We start from the raw sequence: 18,498 nt of genomic DNA on the forward strand, positions 1-18,498 counted from the left end.
CGCCCCCAGGTTCCTCACCTTAATTAACTACAACTCCAGCCTTCTAGTTTGCTCAGGTGCCAAACTTTGACTCCTTTTTACACCACATAGTTAGATCTGTGAGCAAATCTTATTGGCTACCTTGAACCAGAATCTGATCGTTTCTTCCCATCTACACTAATGCCGTCCAGGTTGGAGTCATCAGTATCTCTAGCCTGGCTCCCTCTCCCCTCCCCGCCAAGTCTTTTTCCTAACGGTAATCAGAAATTCTCAAACAGGTCATAAACCTATCATTCTTTGGCTAAAAATCCCTCCGGTGGCTTCCATCTTACTTAGAGTACTACCCAAACTCCTCACAAGGCACTCCACACACTACGCGGCCCTACGTGACCTGTTCAGCTGTCATCTTCTTGACTTTACCTCTTGCTGTTCTAGTTGCTGCTTTCTCTGCCCCACCTTCTCCGGGCCCTTGCTGGTTTCTGCAAACACTGAGCGTGCCCCTGCCCCCAGGTCTTTTCATTTGCTATTTCCTTTGCCTGCAATTCTCATCACCCCGAGTGGCTTATCCCTCACCATCTTCAGCTCTTGACTCATCTTTTTGGTGAGGTCTTCTCTGATTACCCTTTCACAACTGCACTGCAACCTCCCCTTTCTCCCTCTCAGCACACTCCCTATTTCTCTTCCCCATTCTGTTTTTGACATAGCACTTACCGTCATACATATACACTTTCCCCCCCTTTTTAAACTTTGTCTGTCGCCTTGAACTGGAAAGTAAACGCCCTAAGGATAGGGATTTTTGTGTGCTTTGTTCACTGCTAATCCTAAGTATCTAAACCAATGTTAGTGAAATGAATTGGATCCCTGATTTCTAGGGGCTCGTGATCAAGGGAGGTGACAATACAAATAAAATGTGTCATTAAAAAAATTACAAGGGGTAAGACAGGAATAAAGACACAGACCTACTGGAGAACAGACTTGAGGATATGGGGAGGGGGAAGGGTGAGCTGTGACAGGGCGAGAGAGAGTCATGGACATATACACACTAACAAACGTAAGGTAGATAGCTAGTGGGAAGCAGCCACATGGCACAGGGATATCGGCTTGGTGCTTTGTGACCGCCTGGAGGGGTGGGATAGGGAGGGTGGGAGGGAGGGAGACGCAAGAGGGAAGAGATATGGGAACATATGTATATGTATAACTGATTCACTTTGTTATAAAGCAGAAACTAACACACTATTGTAAAGCAATTATACCCCAATAAAGATGTTAAAAAAAATTACAGAAGAAAAAACTGTCCCACATGAATACTTAAAATGACCTTTACCATTTGGGAATTGTGTGGCCAGGGCAAGAGTTCAGCAGAGGGCTAATGTGCTCCTAAAAAACGATAAAGGAATCAGGCAAGGGGTGCCAGCAATATCCCTGCAATACAGCTTTACTCCCTCACCTTGTGTTACTTATAATTACTCTTCTTCATCACTAGGGAGATGAAGGAATGACATGCTCATATAAAGACTTGTCATAACGCACTCCTGTCTCAGTCCTAGAGAATCTTTAACGTTCCTTACACACTTGCCCCGGAGTATCAGGACTTCTCTTGGTGACCAACAACGCTCAGTAACCTGTTCTCCATGGGTTTCTCTCTCTCCCCTCTCAGTGTGAGATGGGCCTGGAGCAGTAAGCAGCCAACATACCTGAATTTGCTTAGCCAACTTACGAAATACTCATGTTACAATGAGAAGGCGGAATTACACTTCTGGAATTAGGGAGCTTTTACCCTGTCACCTTTCAATTACACCTATTGGCTCAGGAATAACATGGGGCAATAAAGAAAAAAAGTGACCTGTCTGGTTCTTTGTCCTATTCTATTTCCCTTTCTCACAGAAGACAGAAGTGGGAAAGAAAAACCAAATGAAGAGATTTGGATAATATTTCAATGACTAACTTTCAACACTCCAGGACTGCCCCCACCCTTTGTACTACTATACAGTACAGTATACTTGTTCCTCTTCCCTAAAATATTTCTCTTAAAAGAAATTTTTTCAAAAGCTACCACTTTTCATTTTTCCTATTAGATACCCCTAAAAGAATACTGTAAGCAGACACATATATTCCATTGTCTTCTTCCTTTTTACCAGTAAAAAGGAATAGGAGAAATATATCAATTAAGACAGTAATGATAATGGGAAATGATGTACATTTTGTAGGACAGAAAGCATTTTGGTATATTTAAGGACTTTTAAAATTACAAGATTAATTCATTCTCCATTTAAAACAAGTAGGCATTGAGTAGGTTATGAAAATAACCCATTGCTACTTCTCACATTTCAAGTTTACAGGAATATCACCTACCAAGTATAAAGCACTGAATCAGTATGATGGGGGATTAAAGAAGACATGACTTATGCTTTACATGGTCCCTGGATAACCTTATGGAGAAGATTACACCCATGATATCATATTCATTCTTTCAGCAAACGTATATCATGTTATATACTGGGCTAAGATACAGAGACAAGGACTATAGATATTATCCTCCAAAAGCTCACTATCCAGAGGTATGCATAAAGTGTTAAAATGAATATAATAAAGTATCAAAATGCACGCTAGAGATATTGGATAGTCAGAGTAGTTTGAAAGACAGTAATTATTTTCAAAGCATCAAATAGTATTAAGAATGTTTAACATCATATAGATTAGATAAAACTTACCTAATTATTATACTAATATTTTCATAGCTAAATCAGCAGGGACATCTGTTTGATTTCTCATTCAGTAGAAAATGGATACACATTAGCAAAGATGTGTTCTCCTCTGCTAACAAGAGGGAAAAATCTATTTGGACAGGAAAAAAACTATTTAAGAATGTATTCATCTCTGCATGCATCACAGTGCCTGAAATGACCTTCAATTAGCAAACTCTTAAAATCTGTAGAATAAACTCACCATGGAGGTCAGTTAAGGTGGTATATAGTATAACCACCCTCCCCCCTCCACCCCTTCCATCCAAAAGAAAAAAGGAAAGAAAAAAGAATTCTTGCCCAGAAGGGCACCTGGCTTGTTTGATCACACTTGGAAATATGTACATGCTTGAATTGCTTCTATTATTTCCGATGTTTGTACAGATGGTGTCTCAAGAGAAACAGAGAGACTGACAGACTGAAGGTACATGATAGTAAAATGGAAAGGTTTCATTAAATGAGCTGGACTTGAGATAAACTTTAGGAATTGGAAGATTTGGGGGAAAAACTGCTTTTAATGTTCTATGTTAAAAAGACCTGCATAACTGGCTTTAGCTTCACTGGATTTCAGCAAGGTAACCTACAGATACAAAAGGTTTAAAGTCAATTTATAGTTCTCTAAATGCACTCATTGGTAATATCTAGGTTGATTCTGTCTGTCAAGGTTTTAACACCACTTATCCACACCAGTCCTAGAAATTCAATTCATAACCACTTTGAAAGGACTATCATTCCACTGTGTAGAAACATCCCATTACACACTGGAGTGGTTCACTTAAATCACTGAAGAACTTTACCAAAAAAAAGGTTAACAAACTAGTTACAAAAAAATTGTTATTTCAAATAATGCCTATCTACTAAAATGTAATTATGAATTATTTTGGTATTACTTGAAAAAACTTATTAATTGAAACATGAGACAAGGGATTTATTTACATATTCTATTCATCTAATGTAAGAAACACTAACTGAAATATAAGTGGATAATTATTGTAGAATCATTAGCTCAACCCCTTCAAATCATTTGCAATGGTTTTATGAAAATTATTAATGCTTCAAATCATGCCATGATTCTGTCCAAAGACCACAGTATGTCAGCTGAAGACGTGCAAATGTACTGCATTAACATGACTAGGACACAGCTTACTATGTGATGCCACAGGACTGAAACTGACTTGAGTTTTACAATGCAGTCATTCTTGTATTGCTGTAAGAACACACATGGGCAAGTAGAGGACTGACTCCAAGTACACAGCACCTCCACGTCCTTATTAGAAAGACTTAACATACACACGGGCCAAATCAAACCTACGAATTTTATCCCTGTGACATGTTAGGATATCCTAGTTTAGGGGGGGAAAAAAAAAAAAAAAGGCAATGTCTAGATAACTAATGTATCTTATTTTGAAAAAGGTCATCATTAAATGATTGATAAATTTATCAATATATATCTTCTGATGTGGTCATGTGATGCACGGTTAAATAAATTTAAAATAACATCGTTTATCTCATTTTCCAAATTAAAAAAGGGAAGCCAGTGATATTAAAAGTATTATGACCAATGTCTGAGACAGAAGATAAATAAACATACCTCGTATTCATTGGAATCAATTAGTAAAGGCTTATTTTGTAAGGTTCCATTTGAGACTAAAATAGAAGATTAAAATAAGGATTGACTAAAATGCAAAATTGTACTTTATCTTATAGATTACCTTTCAGAAGGTTTCTAATTTATGTATACCTGCTTTTACATATAAACATATATATATTAAATACTAACTGTAATGCTATAAACAAAAACTCTTAGCCTAGTGGTAAAGAATGGGGGCTGTACTTCCGCATCATACTGGTTGTGTAATCTGCATCAAGCCATTTAACCTGTCCGTGAATCAGTTCTATTCTGTCAACTGAGGTCCATCAGAGTGTCTCTCTCCTGAAGCTTTCTGAGGGATATTAAACAAGATGAGGCACCTCAGTAACTAAGTGGAGCCTGGCATGTAGTGGTCTGTGCACTGCATGGCCCCTCTGAGGGCACACGATCATAATTAGAACACTCCAGGCTCAACAGGGTACATGGTGCTGTGGCCATTCTTGAGTACTTACAACATTACATTTGGACTTGTAAAATTTGCTCTTAATGAATAAGAAAAAGTCTAGGTTTTAAAATATCACAATTTACATCTAGAACAAAGTTCCATGGGGAAAAAAAAAACCTATTTGTAGTACACATGGATGGACATCTATGTAACTGGGAAGTGAATCAAAAATAGAAAAGATTTTTAAAAATTCAGAATTTTAAGAGAACCTAATAGTAGGAACGGAAATGATGACTTATTACTCAGTCCATTTGAAACTGTGGCCTGATCCCAGCAAGAGAAAGTGGAACAAGCATAACAAATTTTCTAAGATTAGAATGACTGAGTTTGAGGACTAAGGACTAATAGAGAACAGGGAAATAATGAAATTAACTTCTTTGAGTTTTACATAAGAGATGAAAGTGTCTTATTTAAGGCCACAAAGGTAGTTTGTGGAAGAGCCACATATATTTTTATGTCACCAGTTCTCTCCACTCTGTCCCAGGTGAGTATGGGACACAGCCTACAAGTAAACAGTTTGGTGGTAGTAATTAGGCTGATAGCAAGTGAAGGAAGTCAAAGGATAGCATCTCCAAATATCCTGATGTTCAGTATGATGAATGCTTTTCTAGGACTAAGAGAGAAGTTTATTAACCTAGGATGCAGAATGTACAATATTGGAAGTGGGTAAAAACTACTTTCTACAGCTCATCTACATAGAAATCCTTATAGCTTACATAAGAGATGCCCATTCTCATCACATTAACTTGAACTCAAAATAGTAAAGGCTCAGAGGTTTTCATAAGCCTAAGCCTGTTTGGTATACCTTTGTAACGTGGAGAGATTCTTTTTGGGTTTTTTTTTGGAGGGGGGCGGAGAGGCGGGTGTGCGTTAAGTGAAAGACAGATATAGAAGTGTTTATTTTTACCCTGATTTAAGACTTCTACTGACAAATACTCAAGTAGGAATCCATTATTCTTTGTGAGGGTATATACAACTAGAAATGTTTTACTTTATTATCTTGGAGCAACGTATCTTTATGCTAATAATTCCAGCCTAAAAATTTTAGGGTGGTATTTTATTTCCATATTTAGGACTGGAGAAGACATTTGCCCATATTCCACAACCTTGGTTACATGACCAGAGAATTACCTCAATAACTATCCCAGTCATAGAAAAAACCATTTATACTCTGTTGACCAATCTTAATATTGAAACATAAACTCCTATAAGAAATCTAATATTTAATAATTATAACTAGAAAGAAGGAATTCATATAACCTATTAAACCCTTAAAATTCCCTATTCTTTCAACTGAGAAATAATGCCACAACTGCACAGTAATCCAGAGTTCTAGTCTACCTTCAGGGCAGACAAGGGTTTCTATGTTCATCTCTGTCTCTGCCTATATCTGTTGGACAAGTGCATAATAAGAATGGTAACGCACACCAAAAACACCATGAAAATTCAAGAACAGGATTAGAAGTCAAAAATGCATGAAAGACACAGAAGGGCTACCAGATTAAAGTTATTTGACAATGCTGCCCAATGGTGGACAGAAGTCATCATTCTGGAAACAAAATCTTTTAAGCCAGGATTTCATGTTATTTTTGGCTCAAATATCATATTATCAAAGCAGAGCTTTATGTTTTTTTGAGACCAATGGTTAAAAAACGCAGTTTTGTATATTTAAACTCATGTATTCTCTCATTAGGACTTAAAGGAAAAAAACTCTACACATTTATATGATTTCAAATGTTTTCAATTTAATAAATGATTTATTTATACTAATCCTCTGTAGTTAATCTTCATATTCACATTTTTATCTCATCAACAATCATCTCAGACACACCTTCTAACAAGACTGACTTAAAATATTACGACAGGAAACTATGCCTTCAGGAGCATGTTTATTGTGTTTGAGATGATACATCAGGTGCTCTCTGAGCTACAAAGGGTAAAGGAAATCCTCTCGTTACAAACTGACAAAGGTAAAAGGTAAAACATTTTTCACAACAGCATGAACCACATACTCAGAGATAGATCTGGGTTTAATACAAATGACGTAATTCCTAGTCATCTACAGCTACTATTATAACTTCATACAGATAATGAATTAGGCTAAAATGCACTATAATATTTGGTAGACTTCAGGACCAGTATCCTTAGTACATCACAAAATACACTTTGATATCCCAAAGAAGCAAGACTTGCAAGTAGGCGTTTTAAACGTAACTAATCTACAGCTACAAAGTTCTACTCTTGATAGCATTTACCTTTTTGGGGAGTCTCCTAGTCTCCAAAGGATAAAAGCAGAGAGTAGAATCAGTATAACATATACACAGAAGTCCGTATTGTAAAGGCTATAAAGATTTGCAGCACAGTGAGAAGATGCCTTCTGCTCCTTCACACTGCATACAAATTATGTGAATTATGTTGCATATCGCTTGGTCCACTGTCTGGCTATCCTGTCATGTTCTGCTCTGTTGGTCAAATACTGAGTGGCTATGCTTCCAACCAGAGGATCCGCTGGAAAAGTGGAAAGAACATTAAAAGATATTATATGGTGTCTTAAAGGTTCGGTTCTAATAGTCTACTGAACTGAAATGCTGATTTTTCAGCAGCAACTTGATATATAATGGCTAATTTCTCAGAAGAAAAATGTTTAAAGTAACATAATCATCTTTATATTTTAATATTCAAATTAGAAAAGCCTCTTTAAAAAATAAATGTTGAGTTAATAAATCTGATTTTTAAAAATGTGTATGCCTTTAATACAGAAAAACTATTTTTCACTCAGCATTTTATTGAATAAAAGTGTGCTAGATGATGATATTTGTTTTTCTACGGATATTTAAAAATTAATTTTTCCAAACTCAGATCCTATGATGCAATGCTATTCAGAATGAAATATTTCCTTCATTCTGTACAATAACACAACTTAAATCATTACCCTTACCTCCATTTGAAAGCTTACTTGCCATTTTGCTTTAAATAGTACTTAGTGAGAAATTGAATCTGAGATGTAAATTTTATTTTGAATTTATTTTTCAGAAAAGGTGTACTGTGTACTATGTACAACATTTGAAGTACACCAAACAACAGTCAGTAAAACATAAAGCTCTCTTCCCTCCTGACTCCAACTACTCAGAAGTTCCTCTTCCTGGCAAATAATTTATACCTGTTCACAGCATTTCTACCCAGAGACATTATACACATTTATAAGCATTTAGAATATTGTTACGCACGTGTGTTTTTTTTCAGTGCCTTGCTTTTTTACTTAATATATCTTAGAGAGTTTTCTCTATCCATTCACATAGAGCTACCTCATTAAGCTACATCCTCTATTAATGGATATGTAGGTTATTTACAATCTTTTGCTTTAATAAAAGATGCCACAATGAATATCCTTCTATATATCATTCTATCTATCTACCTACCTATCTACCTACCTACCTATCTATCTATCTATCAATCTGTATTTTGGGTATATGTATAACTGCTAGGCCTAATATAACAGTAATAACCTTTGGTGATTGATTAAATATTTAGAAAAAATAAGCCAACTTCTTTAAAAAATGACCACTTAGTAAGAGAGCATATGCAAATCCCAGGTCCAAACATTATTTTTTCAAGCCAGCTACCCACATTAAAGATCATGTGTGGCTGTTAGGCATTTCTTACAGATTATGCACTAATGACTTTACCTGAGTTCTTATAATCATAATCTAGTCTAACTCTCTCATCGGCTGTCATTTTAATATCGACTATTACCACATCTAATACAACCAACCATAATCTGAAAAGGAAGGGCAAACAAGAAGCCCTTCATTACTGAGAGGCTGCGTTAAAGCACATGGCAGAATGGAAGGAGCAAGAGAAGGTGGCAGTGGTGTAAGAAACATTACTTTACTCGCATCAAAAGTGGTTTGTACAACTCCATTAATTTAGAAAACAGAGAGTCACCAATGACAGGGAGAAAATAATTATAGGGTAGTATGCCATTAACAAATTAAAGGAAGTTATTGTGAAACTTCTGGTCTATTCTAATTGAAATGGCATTGATAATTTCCCCAAAAAGTGTTTTATGCTGATCTTTCTACCAACAGTATTTACTTCTCAAATTCACTTTAAACTGAAAAAAATGCAGTTTTTGTAGCCTCACTGTATGTGTTAATAAAAATCTGCTTACCAGGGTTGCAGTCTGTCAAAAGAGAACAAATTGACAGCAAAACCTTTGAAATAGTCAAAGCAGGACTCCAGTTGTCTTTAAGGATGTCCAGGCAGATGACTCCCTGACTATTGATGTTGCAGTGATAGATTCTGGTGCGGAAAGTAACCTAAGGGCAGTGACATTAAAGACAGAAAGAAAATAAAAAGCTCTATTACCAACTAAAACTCTCACTAGCAAAAATGAAGTGGAACATATCACAGATCATAGCAAGTAGCATATAATTTCATCGAAGAGCTAACAAACACTAGGTTTAAGTAATAGCAAAATTAAATGGATTTATTTAATTCAGTTCAAAGAAATTGTTTTTACCCAGTATAGCTGGAACTATATTGCTTTTAAACCAAATGAGTCGCTGAATTGTTTAAACAAATGATACGGTAATTCTATGAATGTATATGTGGGCATGCACACATACACCACTATTTAAAGACAGGAAGTGAGGGAGAACAGAAACGTTTTGGTGCCAAAGGTAAGAGAAACTAGTGAAGAATTTTTTTAAACATAAAACTAAAGTTACGTTAGTTTCTTAGTAGAAAAAGGTCACCAACTTAGCTAAATCTCTTGCCATGTGTCAGAAAATACTGGAGAAGGTTGGTGAAATCACCAGCCTTTCTATTTCTCAGACTTTCATTTCCACAAATGGCTCACTGTCTTGTTAGACTGAGACAGTAAAATGAAACAAGTAAGGTCTTAAGCTACTGAATAAAGGAAACTATTATATCCTTGAGATATGTGAAAAAAGAGAATAAACCATAGAAGCAAACACTCACCAGTTTCAAACAAACACAAACACAAACTGGGTGATTAATTCTTAACTTGGAGTTGCAAAGAAAAAAGACAGTTCCTGATCCCTTGGAACTAGCAATGTACTGTGATCTCCCAAGTGGAGTCTGGGAAGAAAATGTTTAAAGCACTCAAAAGTGTATTTCTGATAAGGACCCATAATTAAAAACAAGAAAGAAACCACTGGCGTAGTGGGGAAGGAGGAGAAAGAGACCACAGTAGCACTCATTTTATCCACACTTTTGCTTTCCATGGTTTCAGTTTTGGACCCCTGAGGTCAACTGGGGTCCAAATATATTAAATGGAAAATTCCAGAAATAAACAATTCATAAGTTTAAAATTTTGTGCTATTTTGAGTAGCATGATGAAATCTTGCACTGTCCTGCTCTACCCTGCCTGGGTGTCCAGCATAATCCTGCCCAGTCAGTCTACTAAGTAGCATCTTGGCTATCAGTTCAATTGCTGCAGTATGGCAGGGCTTGTGTTCAAGTCACCCTACTTTATTTGATAATGGCCCCAAAGCTCAAGAGTAGTGATGCTGGCAACTGAGATCTGCCAAAGAGAAGCTCTAAAATTCCTGCTTTAAGTGAAAAGGTGAAAGTTTTTGACTTAACAAGGGAAGGAAAAAAAATTCTACACTGAGGTTGCTAAGATCTATGGTAAGAATGAGTCTTCTATCCATGAAATTATAAAAGGATAAAAACACTTGTGCTAGTTTTGCTGTTGTACCTCAAGCTGAAAACGCAACAGGCATACGTGCTTAGTTACGATGGAAGAGGCATTAAGTTTGTACAGATATTTTGAGACAGAGAGAGACCACAATCACATAACTTTTATTACAGTATATTGTTATAACCTCTCTAACTTTATTATTAGTTATTGTTAATTTCTTACTGTGCCTAATTTATAAATTAAACTTTATCATAGGCATTTATGCATCGGAAAAATAGCATCATATAGGGTTCAGTACTATCCGTGGTTTCAAGAATCCACTGAGGGTCCTGGAACATACCTCCTGAGGATAAGGAGGGACTACTGTATATAACTCTAGAACTGTTCTAACACAGTACATACTAGTTACACAGAGCTCTTCAAGTGTGGTTGTAAGAATTAAGATGGGCTAAAAGTGTAAAATACATACCAGATTTCAAAGACAATATCAAACAGAATGTAAAATGTGGCGTTAATGATGCTTCTATTGATTACATGTTGAAACGACGATATTTTTGGATACACTGGATTAAGTAAAATATTATTAAAATTAATTTCACTGTTTCTATAAAAAATTACACATGTAGCTTGCATTATATTTCTATTAGGCAGCCCTGCTCCAGAATATGGGAATAATGTAGGTTCATATCATTGACAGCTGACTACTCAATAGATACGTATGGCTTACAAACACAATTAATACTCTGATTCCTTTCAGCTTTTAACAATCAATGAACAGAAGAGAATTAAATTTCTATTATTCTTCAAGAAGTTCAACACCTTATCTGAACTTCAAAAATAAGCAGAACTGTAGAGAAATAATTATACCTAAACCAAGATAACAGCAGAAGTCTTATTTCTTTTTCACTTGTCCAACTATAGATCTGAAGAATGCTTCATAATACTGCATAAGATATCTTAGGGAAGAGGAAGGAATCAACATTAAAGGGTTAGAAAATAAAAATATTGAGACTTTAGCAAAAAAATTAACATGCTAAATTAATAAATAGCCATATTAACCAAAATAATTATGACAAATCATATACAAAAGTATGCTAGTCAATCTCTATTTCCCACTAAAAGATTCTAAGAAAAATGTCTCTTCCCCCTCATGTATAAAAATTTCATAAAAACTAAATCTTGCAAACTTTTTTCTAATTTTGCTGCCACGTTAAAACCAATTTCCAATATGAAAAATGATGGAAGTAGAAATAAGCCTCACTATAAATACAGTCATGTGCTATTTTGCTAAGGTTTTGTTTGCTGTAATACAGAAAACTTAAGCACTGAAGGCAAACTGAATAGTTAATGATATACTGGCTTTTAACGTGTCATTTTGAATGTGAATACAATCTGCGGTATTGTTAACATGAGGGTTTTGTCCCTTTCTTTGACTGATCGAGCAAGAGATACTCGACATACCCGAGAACATTAAATAAGACAATCATTTAAGGATCTTAGGTTCTTATGGAACCACAAAGTAAAGCACTCAAAAACTGACAGCTGTAGTTGAGAGCCAATACCTCTAGGTGATAGGGAAACTTGGTATCTGCAATTTGAGGTAAATACCACTAGGTGGAACTCTTGTTACCTTGTTAGATAAGGGAGAACCAATCTGCCTTCTTTAAAAAAAAAAAAATCCTTTATTTTTACACACACACATATAACACATGTGCACGTGAGGCAGGCATTAAATCGCTACATATATTTTAAATAGTGAAGGGAACATAAGGAACTAGGTTGACAGTTAAGGGCTTGATAACACTTCTCCCTGACATGTCAGAAGTCTTTCTAACTACAGCATAATTATGCTCAGGCTTAATACTGATGGTAAAAACTGCTGGCTTGACTATTTTATTGGGAGAAGTCAGAGGAGGAAGCTATTCAAGTAACTGTTATGTTTAAGACTTGAAAAATAATTGCCAGTGATCACAAGACACAACTCAACCCTTCTCGCTGTTATCCACCTAATTCACATTCAGAGACAACAGGAGGCCTACGTCACCCAGCCGCCCTCACTCCCATTAATGCATCATACTTACAGAGGGCACAAAATAAGTCTATTAAATAGTACTAGTTCTCTCTTCTTTGCTATAGGTTTCTAGTCTTTGCTCATCTATAAAGATAGGGTATTTAACACAAGATTCAAGTTACTTAACTCTTCTTTCCGGAAGCTGTCAGACAAATTTACTTTTTATCCCAACAGGTTTCTTAAGCAAGGTTCATAAGATACTTTTTCTCATATCATAAATCTAAAATTTATGTGCTTACTGATGTGCAAAGTGGCATACTTTTATTTACAATTAACAAACTCTCTGCTGATTACAAAGTTATTTGTAAAAGACACAAATTAATTACTTCTAGTTTTAAAATCCTTGGTTACATGAGAGTTTCTGTATAATCCATGAAAAACAATTAAATAAAAATAACTGCATCCATCCCCTAGAATAAACTGACTGTAGAAAAGGATAAGTATTAAAGAATGCAATTCTAGGTTCTTACCTTTGGTGGCTTAAATGGATAATCAGATGAAAATGTGATATCCAGAAAAAACACACCACCTTCATATACAGAACCTGGTGGACCAAGTATAGTCGATCTCCATTCATAAATGTTATCTCCTTTAGGCCCAGCACTATTTAAAAGAAATTAAAAATCAATGTGTATATCTGTGATCAATGAACTTAACATCTTAAACCAATTACGTATCAAAGGTAAATTAGCAGCCTAGAACAATAAGAGATAAGTATAAAAGAAAGAAGTCTCAACCAACTTGTGCATGCATGTGTATATAAACATATTTGGAAATATTTCTAACTTACAGAAAAATCACAAAAACAAAGAACACCTGTATAACTTTATCCAGAATCCCATTTTGCTCATTTGCTTTATCAACTCCCTCTCTCTCCCTCTCCATCTCCTCCTCCTAAAAAAAAAAACACACACACACACACACACACACACACACATACACAACACACACACACAAAGTGCTTTTTTTCTGAACCATTTGAGAGTAAGTTGAATGTATCATGGCCCTTTCCCCATAAATATTTCAGTGTGCATTTTCTAATACAACTGCAATATAGCTACAATTTCAGTAAAAGTAAAATCTATACAATACCTACAGTCTACAAAATAATGTTGTCAACTGAACCAATTAGGCCTTAGAAAAAAATCTTAATTTTCCTCCAGATACAAGATCCCAGTCTTGGGATCAAACATCTATATATCCTGTGCCTTAGTCTCCTTTAATATAGAGCCTTTTAGCCTTCCTTTGCCTTCTATAATATTAATAATTTTGAAGAATACAGTTTTTCTTTTAATAGAATGCTCAGCATTTGGAACTCATCTGATGTGTCCTTATGATTAGATGCAGGTAGTTCAGTCCTGGCTAGAAGAGAATGTAAGTGATGCTGTGTTCTCCTCAGGGTGTCACGTCCAGAGGCACACTGGTGATGTTAATTTTCACTATCCAGATCAAGTGCTGTCCAATTTTCCTACTGCAACCAATAAGCAACCTTTGCAAATACCCCCGCTCTTCATCAGAATTTCTCCCCCAGATTTAACATGGACTTGTGATTCTTGGCTAAACTAAACCTTACTATGATAGTGATAAAGTCATAATTTTCCAACGTCAGCATTTCCTCCACATTTACCAGCTGGCCCCTGAGCCCTCTCTTCCCCTGATTCTATGAATATGTATGTGTATTATTGGTGAGGTCTCATGGATTCCTATCTTTTTTCCTAATGATTTAGAATTCTTACTGAATTTAATTATTTTGACACTCAAATCACCCCAGATTTGGCCACTGGGAACACCATCAAAATGACCCTGTATCCTTGTGATAGGCCACCATCATTTTTTTGAACACTTCCTTACTTTCTGGCCTAACGATATGTTCCAGGCTCCCATCCTTGGAATCTGCCATTTCTTCAAGGAGTCCTGGTTCCTTTTAATGCGAATGTTGTTCAAGGTCTGTCTGAGTGCTAGGTGCTACTAAACCCCAAGTATATTACATTGTGTTCAACACCATCATTTCATTTATAAACTACAACTACTATAATTCAAATAAAGTCTAAACTCACAGTTATTGGTTAGGAAGACACATCCAATGCCCCTTAAACCCTTTTCAAATTTACCTTACAGACTTCCATTTTTCTCTAACCTGACACTATAGACTAACTTGACTGTCTGCACTAAGTTATGTATAAAGCTTTTCTTCTTTTAAAATGACGATCAGTTTATAAATGATCTGCATGTTTGATTTAATATAAGTGCAAACCAGCATTGATAAAGCAACCACACTAACTACAATAGGACATTCAGGTATACGTTAAATGATTTAACTATAGCTTATTAATTCTGTAAAACATACACTACAGACTGTAAACATCAAGTAGGCGATGCTATCAATAATCACTCTGACAACAGTTCATACAGAAAGGGTGGAGAAAACTTGAGGGTACAATCAAAGTGTTTACAGGATGTTTCAAAAACCTATTTTTAAGGCAGATATATATGAACTATAAAATCTTACTTTTATGGCCTATTTAGGGAAAATACACATTTGAAAAATACTACTTTCTAAGTTTTAAGTATACACAGCAACTGGAACTAATTACAGTAATGGCTCATTGTTCTGTCATCATCTGAGAATCAGGTATATTCCTCAAGGGAATTTTCACTGTAACTAAAAGCATACAAAATGAAGTACCAATTTTGTTTAAAAAAAGAAGTTTAAACTGATTCAATGGCATTTCCTTTTCTAAGTTAATTTTTCCCTTGATGACTCAAAGTAATCGTTATAAAATTAAATTATAGTATGAAACTTTTATAGTACAGCTGCTATACTAAAATGTTTTAAACTACACATGTCACACACTGATAATAAAGATGATGACGATGATGATGATGATAACAGCAGCAGCTAAGGTTTACTCCATAATAAGCCAAGCATTTGTCAAAGCACCACAGTGTATATCTCATTTAATTCTCCTTACAAATCTATGAAGTAGGTACTATTATTACATTCCTATTTTTAGATGAGGAAACTAAAGTTCAGAGAGTTAAGTAACTTTCTGTACGTCCCACAGCTACAAAACACTCAGAGAATTTGGACAAAGTCTGAATAAATCTCTATTGACTTCAATAGTTTTGCTATATTTGTATTTCCTCTTATAATTTCAGTGCTACTATGTGTAATTTAATCTCCAGTCAAGTTTTGCAAACACTTACTTGGGTAGGAACCCAAGGAGAGCAATTCTCCAAAGAAACCAAATTTCCTCGGTGATATTCTTTGGTTCTTGGCAGAAGAACTATGTTATGCTTCAGATGGCTGGGGATTACTATATTTTAATGAATCACGGAATTTCAGCATGAAAAGGATCTGGTTGAAGCCAAACCCCTCCTTTTACACTTGAAGAAACCAATTCACAGAAAGTAAGCGATCCATTTTAACTCTGCTCTGCCAGTTGGTAGAAGAGCTGGAATTCCCACACCAAGTTCTTGGTTCTTAAATTTGCTGTCTTCTCAGTTATGCTACTCTGCTACAAGACACTAAGGATATGGTTATTGCAGCAGGATACGAAATGTGACTTTCCCTACTGTTTTGGAGTAGACCTACTTAGTAGGGTTGCAGATTATGGCTGTGTTCTAAGGAACCTAGCCTAAGGTGAGTTAGGGCTAAAAACCCAGCTCTTGCTGGCTGCCTTGTCTGGAGTAAGAGCCCCCATTTTCCTTCTCACAAAGGTGCCACCTGCTAATCAAGATGGGGGGCTGGGGGCAGTAAGGAGGGTGTGTGTGGGTGTGCCTCGGAGGCACGACTGACTCCACCCTAATTCAAACGTAACATTTTATAGGCTAGTAATTGACCTGCCACTGAGGCTTCACAGCTGAGTAGAAAATGGGTGCTAAATGCTGACAATCTCAAGATAGGTGCTAGCCACACCTTTTCACTAGTTCTCAATCTTCTCTCTTTCTCTTTTCCAAAAGGACAACACCCCAGCAATTCTACACTCCATCCTGGATCATCTATTTTTCCCTCTCTGGTGAATCATGCCCACAAGAATGCTACAAGCGCCACTTCCCCAATCTTTATTTAAAAACTAACCACGATTCCTTTACCCCTTCCAGCTCTCATTTCAATTACCTCTAACAGGCTCTTAACTCCCGCCGCCACTCCACTGAAACAGCTCTCATCCAAGGTCACCAGTGACCTCATCACTAGACTCGATGCACATTTCTCAATCTTCATCTTATTTGACTGGCCCAGCAACATTTGACACAGTTGGTCACTTCTTCCTCCTAGATATACTTTCTCTGCTTTGTTGCTAGAATAGCATACTTACTGGTCTTCCTCCTAACTTTCTTTGCTTCTCCTTCTCAATCACTATTGCTGTTCCTTATCTCCCTAACCTCTAAATATTGCCAATCCTCCAGAGCTCAGTCCTTAAACCTCTTCTCCTTTCTAACTACATCTACTCTTTTGTTGATCTCCTGCAGTTTTACGGCTTCCAATAGCATCAGTAAGCTCTGAACCTACAAACCTGTATCTCTAGCCTACATTTCTATACTAAATTCCAGAGCTATACATCTAAATGCCTACTAAACACTCTTTATTTTGAAATCTAATATTTTGTATCCAGTAATTTTGAAAAGTTTAACATGCCCCAAACCGAATCCCAGATATTACAATTCCTCTTACAAGCTTCCCTAATTCAGCTAATGGCAACTCTTTATCATTTTAGTTCCTCAGGGCAAACACCTAGACCTCACCCTTGACAACACTCTTTCTATCCCACCTCCTGTAAATTCCACTGGTTTTATCTTCAAAACATACCTCAAATTCTACTACTTCTCCCTACTCCTACTACCTCACCCATAATTGAAAACACCAGCATTCTCTGTCTGGTTAATTACAATAGCCTCCTTGCTTCCACTTGAGACCCTAAGCCCCACCACAGTATTCTATTCTCAATGACAACCAGGCAGAGCGATAAGTAAATCAGATCACGGGACTCTGGTCAAAACCCTCCAATGGCTTACCTCCTTATTCTGTGTTAAAGTCAAAGTCTTCTGACCTATAAGGCCCATAACCACCACCATCCTTATCTGCTCCTCCTTTCCTCGCTCAACTGGCTACAGCAACCTGTTTCTCCAACTAAAATGTACATTTCCACCTCAGGGTCCCCGCACCAGTGTCTCTGCCCGGAATGCTCTTCCTCAAGATACCCACATGGTTTGCGCCACCACCTTCTACAGGTCTTTCTTGGCTCAAAAGCCACCTTCTCAGTGAGGCCTTTCGTGGTCACTCTATCTAAAATGTCACAGTCTCCACACATTTCACCCGCCTTTCTATTTTTTCTCCATAGCATCTATCATTCTCTAACATATATTTTAATCTATTTATCTTACTTATTATTGTCCGTCTCCCACTAGAACTGGAAGCTCCATGAGGCTGCAAGATGTGGACCAGGCTCTTCAACTTACGGTGAAATGGGCTTTTTATGCCCTGAAAATCAGATGTATTTTAATAACTCAAAGTGACTAAAGAGTTGTGGGATCTGCCCAAGGGGAGAGGAAAGAGAGATCTCATGGAGCAGTGGGCCCCAACCTTTTTGGCACCAGGGACCGTTTGCGTGGAAGACGATTTTTCCAAGGACCGGGGGCAGGGGGGTGGTTTCAGGATGATTCAAGCACACTACATTTATTGTGCACTTTACGTCTATTATTATTACATTAGTTCCACCTCAGTGCATCAGGCATTAGATCCCGGGGGTTGGGGACCCCTATCATAGAGCATGTTTAATGGCAGAGCAAAGGGGGAAGCAGAAAGGGAACTTTTCCTTAAATGGGTATCCCCTGCTTTTAAAAAATTCCCTTTATGCTCTTTGCTCTTACGAAAGACTTACATTAGTACCTGTTTTCACCAACCAAAAGAGATCCAAAGAAGATTTTCGCTTTTACAAAAAC

General features: G+C 36.6%; 1 protein-coding gene across 6 annotated transcripts in view; it reads right to left on the reverse strand.

Moving 5' to 3' along the window:
- UBE2E3 (ubiquitin conjugating enzyme E2 E3) overlaps positions 1 to 18,498 on the reverse strand; it is a 109,467-nt gene that overhangs the window by 6,037 nt on the left and 84,932 nt on the right. For 5 of the 6 annotated variants that reach the window (XM_024766729.1, XM_024766720.1, XM_024766712.1 and 2 more), the window contains exons 4-5: positions 13,026 to 13,158; positions 8,988 to 9,135 (exon numbers count right to left, since the gene is read on the reverse strand). In XM_024766729.1, the coding sequence (XP_024622497.1) occupies positions 8,988 to 9,135; positions 13,026 to 13,158 (281 nt within the window). Of the gene's footprint in view, positions 1 to 6,542; positions 7,325 to 8,987; positions 9,136 to 13,025; positions 13,159 to 18,498 lie in introns of those variants that run through there. The other variant, XM_024766739.1, reaches the window with a different exon arrangement.

The sequence above is a fragment of the Neophocaena asiaeorientalis genome, unplaced genomic scaffold, assembly GCF_003031525.2.
Source record: "Neophocaena asiaeorientalis asiaeorientalis breed wild unplaced genomic scaffold, Neophocaena_asiaeorientalis_V1.1 scaffold113, whole genome shotgun sequence".
Taxonomy (NCBI): Eukaryota; Metazoa; Chordata; class Mammalia; order Artiodactyla; family Phocoenidae; genus Neophocaena; species Neophocaena asiaeorientalis.